Raw genomic sequence first — 13,523 nt, 5'->3', positions numbered from 1 at the left:
GCACGGGGTGCAGAATAGTTTCCCCCCACTTTCGTGCAAGACATCGGGAACTGCTTTGTCCGGACTTTAGCAGAAATGTTCGTCGGTAAATGAGATAGATTTTTTCATCTTGGTGTTTTCTCTCTCGTGTGAGCTCCACACGTTCACTCTACGGTGTTGTTTACCTTCTGTGATGCGCGAGCTGATGACGTCGCATCATCATCATCATCATCATCATCATCATCATCATCACTTCACCTCAAGACGAGTTCACTTTTTTTTTTCTCAACTTTGTGTGGAAAAATGCGGGGATTGTGCGGCCTTTTGATAAATATGCGGCCTTTTAAAAATCTGCGCCATTTTGCTGATTGTGCGGTAAATTCTGCGATCGCAGAATCGCGTTTCTCTGGAGGGTCTAAAAATACAATAAACACAGCAGCAAAACTGTACACTGAAAGTGCAAATCAATAACTTCAAAATTATAAATGCTGTCAAGTCGAGTCCACATTAAATGTGAACCAAATTATTCTCCAAACATGCCCTGTTAGGAAACAAGTGGGAGGGGCTAGGGGGTGAAACGATTGCCGTTTCTCATACTTTGGGAGTCTACATACCGAGGATACATTTATGTTCAAATTGTGACGTTTGGATATTACTTGGACCCCAAAGCAGAGACTGACAAAAATAAAGTTTCAATGTGTTTAATAAACGAAGGTAGTCTAAGGCAGGTAGGCTACTGACGACAGGGAGCTGGCTGGCCGTAGTAAGTCCAAAAACAAAGCTGCGGGAAAACGTTCCCGACAAAAACTCAAAAGAAAACTCCTTAACAAACTGTGAAGTGAACAAAACAGACTCCAGGCTGCACAAAGGCACTCCGGACCGCGGGACAGCATGAACAATACTCTGGCAGAGAAGTGAGGTGAGGGCCAGGCTCTTAAAGAGCAGGTTGATCAAGTGAGTGGGGACAGGTGTGCCTCATCTGCGGCCAGGAGTAACCAGCCACGCCCCCTGTCACACACCAGCCCTGCAGAGACGGAGAGACAGAGTAGTGAGGGGTAAAAGGGGCAAACAACAAGTAAAACACAACAACAAAAACACAAATGCCATGAACATGCGTATTTAGGAAAATATGTGACCATTAAGTGCTTGAGCTACGACATTGTGTCAGACTTTGTTTTAATGTTTTATGTGTACCCTTTTGCTTCAGAAGATGCAGTTATTGATGATTTTAAGATTTGTAGTTATCTTGTTGAAAATGCTGGAAAATGCTATATAAATATATATATATATATATATAATTGATTATGATTTCAATATAAATATATAAAAATCTCTGGCCCCTGAAAGTGTCTCTTCTATTAATTTTGGCCCTTGGGCAAATGTAGTTGGTGACCCCTGCCGTAGAGGATGCTATTGCAGTAGTCGAGTCGTGAAGTGATGAATGCATGAATCAGGGTTTCAGCAGCAGAGGAGGAGAGTGATGGGCGGAGACGGGCAATGTTTTTGAGGTGGAAAAAGGAGTCCTGGGGGGTATACTGCGAAGCAGGATTTTCGCTTAGCCGGCTAACTTCAGGGAAAACTCCGGCTTTCCGGTCATCCGAAGCTGGTTCTCTTTTTAGCGGGCTAGATCTCCATGGTAATATATGCTTAGCAGCTAACCTGGTCGGGACCAGGTTAGGTTGCAGGCTAAGAGCTCAACTCAGTGAAAGCACCGCCTGCTGACCAATCAGAGCTCAGTGTGCTGAGTTTAAAGCGATCAAGTCATATTACAGGAGAAAGGAAATACAGAAAAACTGCCGTTGCAGGAAAGACGGCCGGCAAAAATCACCGACTGTGTGAACGTGAACATGAATAGAATATCACCTCCATCTTCAGAGCAATCTGACTATTATAACATTAGCGTTAAGAAAGCTTACTTAAATATCGGCCACAACATAAGTAACCGGATCAGAGTACATTAAGTACAGTCCGCGGCATATCACTTCATAATGTATCATATCTCTCCTTATCTGAGTCAGCTGAGCCGTATCTGGCCGTGCAGCACTCACAGTGTCACAGACTGTATGCAGAAGTATTATTTTAAGCAACACATTAAGTTGACGAAACACTCGAGACAAATGTAATTGAAGTCAGATCGTGTTTTAGACGGGGCAGTGATATCATAAACCTGTTAATGTACGCATTCAAACACTTTTTCTGTTCCCAGCTGTGTTCACCTTGCAGGTGCAGCTCTGAGGCTTTGATCCTGATCAAGTGTTTAATTCATGGATGTTTAAAGTTTAACTTCTTCATTTTTGACTAGTATTAAAGTTCACTTTTCATTCAGGAAGTATGACGCTGCGCTGTCAGTGCGCTTCTCCATGTTTGTGATTGGTCGATGGCTTTGGTACGGGATGGGGGGCCGATGAAGTGTTTTATGTGTACCCTTTTGTTTCAGAAGATGTTGTTGTTGGATGATTTTTAAGATTTGTAGTTATCTCGTAGAAAATGCTGGAAAATGCTGCATCACTAAATTAATTCGTTTGCGTAAAGTTATATAATGAGAGAAGCCAGTCGTGTGCTGGGAGATGTTGTCCTGGTCCTGGTGCCTGCTCCACTATGTTTCTGTGGAACGGGTTTGCTGGCTTTCAGAGAAAGGTTGATATAACTCACGATACACCAAACCCTTTTGTGAAACCATGAAGCATAGCTGTTGTATCTCTACATACAGATTCATGTTGTTAATCACTGCAATGTTCTTAAATGCCTCGTGCTAACCACCAGTTGATTTCTAGGGCCAACATGCCTGATAAGGCAACAGAGGAGAAAGCAAATATCGCAAAGAAGTTGGCCGAGCAAAGGGCCAAGGGCGTAGAGGGCATCCCTACGACTGCCAAGGTGAGGCATCCAAGAGCATGACAATTGCCAAGAAAATATTTCAATGTAATAGATTTGTTTCTCTTTTTACCTTTTAATTATATAAATTTGAAATATGCAGCTCAAAATCGACGAGTTTGAGTCTAACGTCAATGAGATTAAAGACCCTTTCCCTCCAGCAGACTTTCCTGGTAAATCACAATACCTCCATACGGCTGATCATTCTATTCCAAACTCAGAGGTAGAAAAGGCATTTACTAATCCATGGTGCTTCGTTTGCTAGGTGATGATGAGGAGGAGGACCCTGAGATCCCAGAAAGCCCTAGACCTCGTCCGATGGCAGATCTGCAGCTGAAGGAGGAAGCAGTGCCGATGCCAGAAGCCAGCTCATTTTTTATCTTTGGACCTCAGAACAAGTATGGCAGCTTGTGTTTGGTTTGATGAACAAGATGCAGTGAGAATAAGCTCAACCACTTTTGAATGTTAATGGCAGTTTGACATTTATTTTGTTGTGTTTGACAAGATAAAATATTCACATTTACAAAAATACATATTTTGTGAACTTCGACAACAGCCTGGATAATCATACCAGGATGTGAGGATAAAGCAGGATCAGGGCCAGTGGCATCATTCCTATAAGAGCAGTTTAGGGGGTACTGCCTGTGCCGTGACCGCTTGGGTGCTTTGCTAAATCATTCATCAAAGATTCACAGACAGCTTAATGTTACATATGTTACATGCATTAAAAAGTATTAAAGCTAAAAAAAGTTAGGATATAATAAAATAAAAAGTTACACAATTTACAAAATTCACATCCTGTAACAGTTCTTTGGATTTAGCAGCCAGGTATATATTGCACACTTATTAACGGCATATATATAGCACATATTGCACATAGTTGGTTTGTATTTAACAGAAAGGGGTGTTATAGTCTGTGTTGTTGTTGTTGTTGTTGTTATTGTTGTTGTTGTTGTGTGTGTGAGGGGAGGGGCCGTGGTGGTTGTACAGTCTGACCGCTGCAGGAAGGAAGGACCTGCGGTATCTCTCCGTGAGACACCGGGGGGGCAGCATCCTGTCGCTGAAGGAGCCGCACAGTGAGGACAGGGTGTCCTGGAGGAGGTGGGACACATTGTCCAGCAGGGAGGACAGTGTGGCTGCCATTCTCCTGTCTCCCACCTCCTCCACAGTGTCCAGAGGACTCCTGTCCCCCACCACCACCTCCACAGTGTCCAGAGGACTCACCAGGACAGAGCTGGCCTTCCTTACCAGTCTGTTCAGTCTCTTCCCGTCAGCAGCCGAGATGCTGCTGCCCCAGCAGGACACACCATAGAAGATGGCTGATGCCATAACAGAGTCAAAGAAGGTCTGAAGGAGTGCCCCCTGTACCCCGAAAGACCTCCGTCTCCTCCGCAGAAAGAGTCTGCTCTGTCCCTGCTTGTACGGAGCAGCACAATTATCAGTCCAGTCCAGTTTATTGTTCAGATGAACACCCAGGTATTTGTAAGAGGTCACGATCTCAATGAGCTTTGGTAATAATCTTTCTAGCTCGAGTAGTCAGCTTTGCTACTGACGGCAAAGGGAACACTAAGGGCTTCTACAGTGGGAATGAAGCTGTAAACAAGTTGTCGCGGCTTCAGGTTTGAGCTTGACCAATGGGTACAACTTTGTGCTGCAAGCGGTCCCCTCCTGGATACCATGCCATTGAGAAGTACACCATTTACTATGGTCACCTTTCAAATGTATTTCATGTCTGGGATCTCACAAATTCTCTCAACATACTCATAAACATATCATTATACCATTGCAGGTTCCGGAAGCTCTGCCATCGTATAATCAATGCAACGACTTTCACCAACATCATCCTCCTCTTCATCCTCCTGTCCTCTGTGTCTCTCGCTGCTGAAGATCCCATCGACCCCATGTCCTTTAGAAACCAGGTAACAAGTGCATACCTGCATCATTGTCATTTAAATGTTTAAGCTACTATGCAAGTTGAATTGATATTGTCAGTGTTAAGTATGCTTTTTCTATTAAGATTCATATTGCAACTAATGTCACATTTGCAGGTGTTGGCCTACGCTGATATCGTCTTCACTTCGGTGTTCACAGCGGAAATTGTGCTCAAGGTAATAACAAGCACCACAGATAATTGTGTTAATAATGATAGGTGGTAAATTAAAGAAACCTGAAGAGGTGTGGAAAGCATAGTGAACCTAGAGGTTCCTGGAACTGTGAAAACTCTGAAAAATATGATAATAACCACATTTGGATTCCAAAATCCGGGATGGAATCACACCAGGCGCAGTGCCAAAATGTGCCTGGGGTGTACACTCTGTGGGACCAATGGCCCCTTTCCAACTCCGTACCCTACACTCCTTTGTAGACTGGGGGGTACTTTGAACTAAAAAAGCCTTTCTTCAGTCCCAGCTACAGTAAGAGTTCTAGCAGACACGTTGAACACGATGACACATAAGGTGGAAACAATACGAGCACGCTGTCACGTTGACAGGAAGTAGCAGAGTGCTGTCATCTCCCTTCTTTAAAGGTGGAAGAGATGGGAAACTAAGTTAACAAACGTTCTAGAAGGTAAAACATCCACAGCAGTCTTGATTTTTGCTGATTTGGGATTTTTAAGACATAATATATTACACGTTTTTTCTTTATCGGAAATGTGTAATTCATTCAACAGAAACTTCTTATTTGTGCAGTTTGGTTTTCTCTATGGATGACAAGTATTCTTTTCAGATGACAACATATGGTGCCATTCTTCACAAAGGGTCTTTCTGTCGGAACTCTTTCAACATCTTGGATCTTCTGGTGGTCAGTGTATCTCTCCTCTCAATGGGCATGGAGTAAGTGGATTTTAAAATGTACCTGATAACTTCTTAGTCCTCTTTCTATCTTGCAAACATTCCCTGAATGAATAACTCTGCAGTAGCAGCTGTAAGGGAAACTTCTGCAGCAATGGAGAGTCAGGACTCAGAGAGACACGGGACGAGCAGGAGTTCTGATGTCAAACACTGGTGTTTATTACAAGTATGGGCCGGAGAATTCACATCACAAGTCACACAGCCAGAGGTTCTGACTGCACGGGTGGGTTGCCATGTCAAATCTGCGGCGCCTCTCTCTCGATAGCCCTTTTAAGAGAGAGTAAACAACATATTTGGGGAGATAGACTAAACAGCTGAGCACCCTGAATCACTTGCGTGATGTCCTCGAAGCCAGTGTTCCCACAGCCGTAAACCATTTTGTGACCGAGAGTTGAACTGGTTTATAAGATAGCTGGAGCCTCCCATTCCTTAAGAGAGATACCAGAGCCAGGGTTGGTCGTAAACGTCAACACACAGAAAAGGTTAAATATCTTAGGAGTAAGACAGAATTATTCCCTCACAGTTTCTCCCTTTTATCATTTATGATAACATTAAAACGTTAGTATAATAATAATTTGGTCAATACTTAAATCAATAGGTGTCTTCAGATTTGAGTGTGGTCTCACCGTACATCAATTACATCACAGAGTAGAATGAGATCGAAACATTCAACCACAATGATTGATACAGACAATCATAATAGAAAAATCATCTCTCATCAATGTTTGATCATCTTTTGTCAAAAGCACAATAATGAACACACATAAAACACACATGCATAATAGCAAAAACATCTACATGTTTTAACAATTAACCATTAGTTGATCTCACTTATCAAACTATCAAATCAAAACCAGCTTGCAGTTTAAAGATTTACTTCAAGGCAATCACTTGTCAAAAGCATTTAAAACTCAGGACCATAAGAGATCCAGCTGAGGTATACAAATGTGTAATCTGCAAAGTTACAGTATCCTCAGTTGTAGGATTACTTTACGTTTACTTCATTACATATTAAATCAAAAGACTATGGCATGATAACATAATTACATTACTTCAACTATCAATCATTATGTCATTTCAAACCCTTTGTGGTAACCAAACCAAGTGCCTCCCCAAACAAGACACGCCGATAAAACCTTATAGAAAGTGCTAAACGCCCCACTGTAACTACTACCACAGCCTAAAGCTACCCAAAGAGAAAAGCGACTGGTTAAAAAAAGTATAAACACGCATAAAATAAACAGAACATTAACACGTTCGTCAAACGTTTAGAGAAGTTATCAATTACTTTATCATGGAAAGCTACGGCAAATGCAGTCCAAGTTGACGTAAACAAACGAGCGTGACTGGGAGCTACTTCACACAGCACTTGGAGTGACCGCTTTCTTGAGATTCAGTTCCCCGGCCCGACGTAGGGCCGGGGGAACATTGCGAATGTGAAAGTAGTGAACTCTTACGATGAATGGTCGGGGTGCATCTCCCTCTCTGGTCCTGTCCCGCAGTGTACGATGGGCTCGAGCAGGGCTCTTCATCCAGACGAAGTATTTCCTCAAGTAGTTTGGCGATAAACTCAGTCGGACAAAGCCCCTGCATTCTCTCCGGTATGCCCACCAGCCGAATATTATTCCTTTTGGATCTTCCTTCCAGGTCCTCGCACTGATCATCCAAATGTTTAGCCTGAGCCGTTAGCCTGCTAACTGTAGCTTCAGCTCCGTTAGCCGTCGCTATGGTCCGTAGCAGCTCGTTCAAGCTCAAGCACGTGTTGCTCGACTTTCTCTTGCAATGGTCCTATTGACTCTTTTAATTCTTTTGGGACAGAGGTAATCTCGGAGCGTAGGCTCGAAGACAAAGAGTCCATTTTCCCCAAAATGTCGGCTTTCAGGGAGTCCATCCAACTCAGGACTACACTTTGACAACATCCTCAACGGAATACTAGCCTTCTTCACCATTTCTACCAACGTGGATGGCCAAAGTGACATTTGTTTCAAAATGTGTGTACAATCTAAGTTTGAAGCGTACTGACTGAGGTACCCCTCTTCAAGCTCTCATCTTTAACTTGTTGACTCCTGGATGTATTAAGCAATATCACTGCCTTTGTTTATATCCTCTAGATCCAGTGCCATCTCAGTGGTGAAGATTCTCAGAGTGTTAAGGGTACTTCGACCGTTAAGGGCCATTAACAGAGCCAAGGGACTCAAGGTATAAGATGTTGATAAATTGACTTGCAGTTTGAAATGGCTTTAATACTGAACTGATTCATCCTCAGTAATATCTCTGTCTTTAGCATGTCGTCCAGTGTGTGTTTGTTGCTATCAAGACCATCGGAAACATTGTACTGGTCACCATGCTGCTGGACTTCATGTTTGCCTGCATTGGAGTCCAACTTTTCAAAGTCAGTAAAAGGATATTAAAACATTTAAAAGCAGAATGTTGCTAACACTGTATTTGGTAATGGAGGTACATGTCTGATTGTTCTCATCCTTGCTGCCTTTTCAGGGCAAGTTCTATGAGTGCACGGATCCTGACAAAATGACTGAGGAAACATGCAAGTAAGAACTTTGTTTTGTGCGTTTAAGCAGTGATGCCACTCAAGGCTTTTATATCAAAATAATTGGATAACCTGGAATTTAGAAATCAGAAAAGAAGCCACAGATTTGTAAGTTCAGGTTCAACCCTGTGTTTACTTTAGGATTTATTTGAAAAACAGACAGGTGTTCATGCATGGAAGCAAGCTGTACACTTATGTCCTGGGAGATCAGAACAATAAACATTTGAACCACCCAAGACAAAGGCCCAGCTAAAATGATATCCATTTCTAATATCAGTACCATAACACAGTGTGTTCAAATTCTAGCTTTTTCATATTTAAAAGGTCCTGACATTGTTAAACTTAGCTGGATGAACCTGCAGACAGTGGATCTGACTGTAGCCCTGCCTGTCCGTTCCTTCTGTGTGGCTCAGAGGCTGGTATATAAGGTACCAGGAAGGAGCACTCCATGAAATGGAGGTCCATGAGAGGCAATGGACCAACTCAGGACTAAACTTTGACAACATCCTCAACGGAATGCTCGCCCTCTTCACCATTTCTACCTTTGAAGGATGGCCAAAGTGAGTTCTGAATTGTTCTGTGTACTGTTGTTCCTAATTCTGTCTGTGATATGCTGTATGCAGCATGAATACAAGTGTAGTCCCCTTTACTTCCGCAAACCACTATTCCCTGTATTCTAATTTATTTCTGTGAACTTCATTTTTCATTTGTATTTATTTACCCAGGATATTATATAAAGCCATTGATTCCAACCTAGAAGATAAAGGTCCAGTGTACAACAACCGAGTGGCCATCTCAATCTTCTTCATCTTCTACCTCATCCTTATCGCCTTTTTCATGATGAATATATTTGTTGGCTTCGTCATCGTCACCTTCCAGGAGCAAGGAGAGCAGGAGTATAAGAACTGTGAGCTAGACAAAAACCAGGTATGTTCAAAAATACTGGAAGTGAAACTGAACATGAAAGCTCTACCAGCTCAGATTGAGAGAAGATAGAACATCCTGAATAACAACACACAAGAACCCAAGAAGCCCTTTCATGATGTTATACCTGGAGGATATGAATACAACGAAGGAGTTTACTGAGCTGACCAAACAGAGCTCACAGAACACACACACACACACACACACACACACACACACACACACACACACACACACACACACACACACACACACACACACACACACACACACACACACACACACACACACACACACACACACACACGTACACATCACTTCAGGGGACATTACATTGACTTACATGCATTTCCTGGAGTGTTATCCTAACCTTAACCATAACCAACACATGCCTAACCCTTACCCTAACCCTACACCTAACCAAGTCTTCACCCTAAAATTAATGATTCCCCTCAAGGGGACCTCCAATTTGTCCCCATAAGGGAGGCGAGTCCCCACACGTGACTGTGTAAACAGATTTAGGTCCCCACAAGTATAGTAATGCTAGGTCACACACACACACACACACACACACACACACACACACACACACACACACACACACACACACACACACACACACACACACACACACACACATATACACACACACACGCACGCACACACGCACACATACACACACACACACACACAAACTTCTACAGTCAAATAGAATATCACTCTGCTGGTTTCTTGATGTTACAATGTTACCCTGCCCAGTGACGGGCATGCATTTTGCCAAGGCTCTCAGTCTAGTTAACCTGTTAACCCTGCAGGTTTCTTTTTCATGAAACTGTGTCTCAGGGCTTCTTAACATTTAACAACCTATGAATGTGTCTACCCACTTAACGGGAAGGAACTCAGCTAACTGACGATATGAACCATTTTTACCGAAACAGAACACAAGTCTCACAAGAAGCGTCTAAATGAGCCCTGAGCGAAAAAATGCTAACGCACTTAGCATAGAACTCACGGTAGAAATACTTTATTAGGTCAAGGTTCTTTATTTGTCATACGAACATTGCTACAGAGTAGTTATGTCGATAAAAATCTTAGGTCACAGGCTTCTTATGTCACAGCAGTAGCTTAGGCAGAAATGTACTTTAGGGCTGGCCTGTAAAAAATAGGGTGGGCCAGATTTTTCTGCTGTGCATCAGAAGCTAACAACAATCCCAGCCGGTATGCCTACCGGTGGCAGATTACTTTTAGAATACTTTTGGAATACTTTCTTGTTCCATAACAGATGGGTATGTTTTGGTATTTTACTGTTTTCATGGCTTATCAAGAACACAAACACAACATCTTGGTGTCATTCTGGACAGCTCTCTCATCTGCACCCCACATAAAAAACACCACCCGGACTGCATTCTTTGTACTGTCTTAAAACCTTTCCTTAGAATATGTTATAAATTGTAAGGTGTCCTTGGGTGCTTTGAAAGGCGCCCCTAAATAGAATGAATTATCATTATTATTTATTATTATTATTATTATTATTATTATTATTATTATTATCTGAAACGATGTAATAACTGTTAAAACTGTTTCCAGTCACTTGCCCCATGCCTTCAGCAGCAGCAGGCCATTCACTTTGATTTTATCCCGTTATAAATGTCATCATTTCGACAATAAATAAATGCTACATAAAGGTTATCTTGCACATTTTATCTAACCATCTCCGTTTCTAACTTTCAATATATTTTAAAAGTAGTGCTGTCAAAATTATCGCGTTAACGGCGGTAATTAATTTTTTGAATTAATTGCGTTAAAATATTTTACGCATTTAACGCATGTGCAGAATGGCCCGCCTCATACGTGCCACCAGTGGCAGCACCAGGGTGTGGCTGGGGTAGGCTACACCCATACCAAGAAATGGCTTAGCCCCACCATGAAAAATGATGTTAAAGTAAGCAAAATAAAGTCTGCCAACTCGCGCGGAGTAAATTGCACAGACAGCAGTTAGTAAGATTGTTTTTCAGTAGCCACGGTTTTGAAATTTTTTGTCACGTAGTGATCGTCTTCTCAATAGAACATCTTTGATAACGGCGTGGTGTTGTTGCAGGAAGTCCCGACGGAGAATACTTTTGCTGTAGTACAGGGGTGCACATAACTAACTGGTACGCAGGTTATGTGCGTAATCTGAAATGCATACCGTCACTTGTGTCACAAATCGCATTTGCGTACCGACGTACTTGTGAAGCTTTTCCAGAAGGCGGTTAGACAGAGTCGGTCTCCGTGTGCACAGACAGGCTGCTGTTAACGTCGGTCTGTACAACGGAACTGTGCCAAAACTACGCCAACCGGCTGCGGAGGGAGACTCCCCCCTTCACTGGAGAACTGCGCTAAAACAGCTGATCACAACGTTCACACTCTGTGGTCACGAAGTACTCCACTAGCCCCCCCCCCCTCTGTCGACTTTCCTGAAGTAATCCCCGTTGATAGAAATCAACACGTAATGAATTAAGACCCCACGGTTTGATGATTGATAGGTGTGTGGGTTGTCTTTCATTTTGACACGCAGACAAATGTTATAATAAACATAGATACTGTATGTTAAATGGATATATCCGCCTGCTTTCATTTATCTTTCCATTCCCAACAATATACATAAATAAATGGCATATTTTGGATATAGTTCGAATGGTGATTAATCATGATTAATTAATTTTTAAGCTGTGATTAATCTGATTAAACATTTTAATCGTTTGACAGCCCTATTTAAAAGAGATCTCTCTCTCTCTCATCTGCGTGCGGGGGCGGGGCCTCACAGACACGCTGCATCTCTCTCTCGCTCACAGACTTGCTGCAGCGCTGTGCAGTGTGCACACAGTTCTGCCAGTAATGCATTTTGTGAGGACACTTTTCCACCAATAATTCCAATAAGTATTCCAAAATGTATTCACTTCAGGTTTACGAAAGTAACTGTAATCAGATTACTCGTTTTTCAAATGTAACGCCAGCTGAATACACTTGATTTTTGTATTCTGATTACGTAACGCCGTTACATGTATTCCGTTACAACCCAACCCTGTGTATATCTTCGGACTGTCTACCAGCAGATGAAGAACAACCACCTCTCCGCCTCTTCCAAGGGACGAGGGAACCGTGCGGCAGAGTTTCCGTTAACATTGTTGTTCTTCTGATAGCCCAGCAGTGGCTGGGAGAGAGGTGGGGAGAGGGAGGCGGGGCTATTTCATCGTTATCAGAACATGATCGTTTAGATCTCTGATAGATGAGGGCAGTGGGGGCTCTTCTTGGAGTCTGGGTTTTTAAAAAAGTTAATTACTGAACTTTGAGCCATCATTTATTTTGCAGGCAGCTCTCTGCCTCTCTCACGTTATTATGGCGCGCGCCGGAACCAACAATCAGTTTTTACCGTAAATGAGTTTGGTTCAGAGGACAAAACACCAGTGGCGTTTCTATATGTACAAAAGTGGAGGGGCACAAAAAACTCAGATGTCTATATATAAGCTTCTGCAGTGAGGTTCATGGCTGGTGAGGCACTGGCACTGACTCTTCAGGTTTACAAATATTATATTTTGACCTAAATCAAAATATAATATTATTTTCAAAAGCCTCTTTAGTCTGATGCTTCAATTAATTTTAAACAGACAGTTCAACGAAAGGATACCCAAAAAATGTAATTTGATCATTTAAATATTGAATTGTTCTCTCTTAGTAAGATCCCATTTTCAATAAAACTGTGGTCTTACCTTGACTTGAATATGAAGTCCATTTGCCTATCCTTCTGGACAAACATCTCAATTACTTTTTTATAAAAGTCCTCCTTATCTTCTTGTGGTTTCAAAAGTCTATCATAAATCTAAATGATGGATTTATGATTAGAACATGATAAAAGTAGGGTAGACATGTGGATATTATCCTGCTGAACAAAACGTACATTTATTTAACAGCTACGTTTCCCACAGATCTTCTTTGGAGCTATTTTCTAAAATCCTATGGAGAAATCTCATTGCTTTTTTGTGGAGGGAAGCCATGCGCAGCTTACTTCCTGGTTTTAGGACGCGTCTCTCTCCTCCTCTTCACACACCACACTTTTCGCGGCACACGTACTTACAGCCAATCAGCTCTGAATGATGTGAGATGACGTATGGTGGGGATGGCAGCACTTTGCCCCTATGGTCATTATTTTTTTGCCACACACATTAAATAGGAAAATACTCTGAGCATGCGCAGTGTAGTTTTTACAGTCACCGTTCACTTAGACAGTGAGAGGGAGGGGCAGGATCGGGTTTTGTCACACATGGCTCTAAACAGCTCAATAGGCACACACAGTAGACACTAATTAG

General features: G+C 42.3%; 1 protein-coding gene across 1 annotated transcript in view; it reads left to right on the top strand.

Annotated features, from left to right (window-relative positions):
• Positions 1–13,523, top strand: part of LOC117446411 (dihydropyridine-sensitive L-type skeletal muscle calcium channel subunit alpha-1-like) — a 124,724-nt gene that overhangs the window by 81,094 nt on the left and 30,107 nt on the right. Inside the window, exons 15-25 of the mRNA XM_034082571.2 lie at positions 2,754–2,856; positions 2,957–3,026; positions 3,119–3,251; positions 4,643–4,772; positions 4,902–4,961; positions 5,581–5,687; positions 7,817–7,904; positions 7,990–8,097; positions 8,202–8,254; positions 8,667–8,813; positions 8,979–9,180. Of these exons, the coding sequence (XP_033938462.1) occupies positions 2,754–2,856; positions 2,957–3,026; positions 3,119–3,251; positions 4,643–4,772; positions 4,902–4,961; positions 5,581–5,687; positions 7,817–7,904; positions 7,990–8,097; positions 8,202–8,254; positions 8,667–8,813; positions 8,979–9,180 (1,201 nt within the window). The remainder of the gene's footprint in view (positions 1–2,753; positions 2,857–2,956; positions 3,027–3,118; positions 3,252–4,642; positions 4,773–4,901; positions 4,962–5,580; positions 5,688–7,816; positions 7,905–7,989; positions 8,098–8,201; positions 8,255–8,666; positions 8,814–8,978; positions 9,181–13,523) is intronic.

Source organism: Pseudochaenichthys georgianus, chromosome 5, assembly GCF_902827115.2.
Source record: "Pseudochaenichthys georgianus chromosome 5, fPseGeo1.2, whole genome shotgun sequence".
In the NCBI taxonomy this organism is placed as follows: domain Eukaryota; kingdom Metazoa; phylum Chordata; class Actinopteri; order Perciformes; family Channichthyidae; genus Pseudochaenichthys; species Pseudochaenichthys georgianus.
This window is presented reverse-complemented; position numbering and strand designations above follow the sequence as displayed.